The following is a 2,299-nucleotide window of genomic DNA, read 5'->3' as shown; positions in this document are numbered from 1 at the left end:
TATATATATATATATCAATAGACTTCTGTTGTATAACTATAATCTAAGACACAAAAAATGAATAAGAATATTGCATTTCATAAAATAACTTAGGCTTTATATCTAATCTTGTATCTACATTATATTTTGTCTTTAGGATTTTTTAAAATTCTTACAAGCCTTCAGAAATTCCAATAAAACAAGACTTAATATTTTTTGAACTTTTAGAAGCTAACGTTTTGGCTTACCAAATTTTTACAGTAGAATGCATCGTGAAATATACAGAAGTACTGTATACAGAGTGTCCGATAAATTATGACAAAGCGTATACAGATAGAGAGGATTAAAAAATATTAAGACGAAGAGTCCCCTACTATTTCGCAATTTTCGCAATTATAAACGAGATAAAGATTACCAAATAATCGAATAAAATTAACGCATAAAACATCTTAAAAATTTTTTTTAGAATTTTTCATGAAATATCTAAAGGATATTTCTCAAAGAACTCTTAAAAGTATCTTAAAATTATTTTATGCACATTTGATTTTAGACATTCTGTTCAATGGGTAATTAAAAACAAATTGCGAGAATTACAAAATAGTGAAGGACTTTTTGATTCAGTTTAATCCACTCCATTTACACACAAGCGCTTTGTCAAAACTTTCCGGACATCCTGTATATACATACATAACGAAAAGTGGATTATTAACACAGACCAAATGTTTAGAGCTGATACTAAAACTTACTAGCTTTACTTGATAGTACGAGATATCTATTTTTCTGACTGTATATAAGTTGGGAATACTTAAGAAAAAATTCAGAAAGGTTCATCTATCTTAAACATTTACTTCTACTTAATTGCGGTTCAAGAAATTTAATTCATCAAGTGAAATCATGAAGCGTTTTGTATTATTAGCAATATTCGTAATTGTGCAAGGGATAACAGGTGATAGTAAATATATATATTATTATATATCATTATATAAATATATATTTTTCCTAAGTATTATACAATTCTAATCATTTTTTATTAGAGTCGCATAATAAATTATTCAATATAAATATAAAATAGGTATGATAAATTAATTACTTAACATTTTTTAATATTGAGATAATTTGATATTAATATAATTATTTAAACGGCATTCGAAAATTCGTGCAATTGTTCATTTCTGTACAATTTTTGATGTAAATTATTTTGCATTTGTAAAATATTACAAATGCAAAAAATTTATATCGAACTTCATTTTAGTTTACACTTATGGAATATCAAGAATACTTATGTAATATATGCTTTTAACGAATAAGTATTATGTGAATTACGCAAATAACATTATAAAAACAAAGTACAGAACGTAGCATATGTATATATTTTTAATAAACCACACATAAAAAGAATGCCGACAATTAAATAAATATCAATTATGAATATAATTAATTCTTATGATTTATATTACATGTTAATAAATTAATCAGAATAGTAATATATTCAGCGGAAAAAAATGTTACAATCGAGAATATCTTTAATTAATTATTAACTTTCTTCTTTGTATTATAGAAATAATATGAAATTGACGATTTAATAACTTTCTGTCAACTGCAGCTAACAATTGTTGATTTTTATAATTTCATGCATTTATCAAAGTTATAACGTTTAAATGTTATAACTATTTTTTCCCTTATTCTTATATAATGCTAATCGAGAATATAATATTGTTCGTAAATCAAGTGCTAATGCATTATAATGTATAAAGTTGTAACGCCGCACTATTACATAATACAATATTGTACGTATAGGTATAACGATATTTCGAAAATTGCATACTTTTTCTTGAAAAATTTTGAAAACGTTTTACAAATTTTTAATTATATCTTCATTATATCTTCATTATATTTAATAAATTTAATAAATGATGTCAGTAACATTTTTTATTTAAAAATAAATATAAATTTATATTGTAATGTATGCATAGGTTTTCCCCGAAAACCTACATATACATGGCATTATCCATTATGGCACGATTCGGAAGATGATGATCCAGTCAATTATTCAGATGATTCAGATGATTTAGTGCTAATCGAATCAAAAGGAAAAATATCAGACACAAAGGAAATCAAGACGGAAAAAATATCAGACACAAAGGAAATCAAGACGGAAATCAAATCACCCATTCGTGAAGATTTTCCGAAACTAGCGAACGTAAATAATCCAGTCGTTGTAAATACAGATACTTTGGACAATAAGAACGAAAAATCAGTACCCGCTTTACCACTCTTAGATATAATTTACCACCAACTTAATAACGTATTACATAGCTTG

The 2,299-nt window shown here is 25.1% G+C and overlaps 1 protein-coding gene across 1 annotated transcript in view; it reads left to right on the top strand.

Moving 5' to 3' along the window:
• The first annotated feature begins 873 nt into the window (after positions 1–873).
• LOC108694005 overlaps positions 874–2,299 on the top strand; it is a 1,962-nt gene continuing 536 nt past the window's right edge. The window contains exons 1-2 of the mRNA XM_018203249.1: positions 874–925; positions 1,953–2,299. The exon at positions 1,953–2,299 is cut by the window's right edge and continues 10 nt beyond it. Of these exons, the coding sequence (XP_018058738.1) occupies positions 874–925; positions 1,953–2,299 (399 nt within the window). The remainder of the gene's footprint in view (positions 926–1,952) is intronic.

This window comes from Atta colombica, unplaced genomic scaffold (assembly GCF_001594045.1).
Source record: "Atta colombica isolate Treedump-2 unplaced genomic scaffold, Acol1.0 scaffold112, whole genome shotgun sequence".
In the NCBI taxonomy this organism is placed as follows: domain Eukaryota; kingdom Metazoa; phylum Arthropoda; class Insecta; order Hymenoptera; family Formicidae; genus Atta; species Atta colombica.
This window is presented reverse-complemented; position numbering and strand designations above follow the sequence as displayed.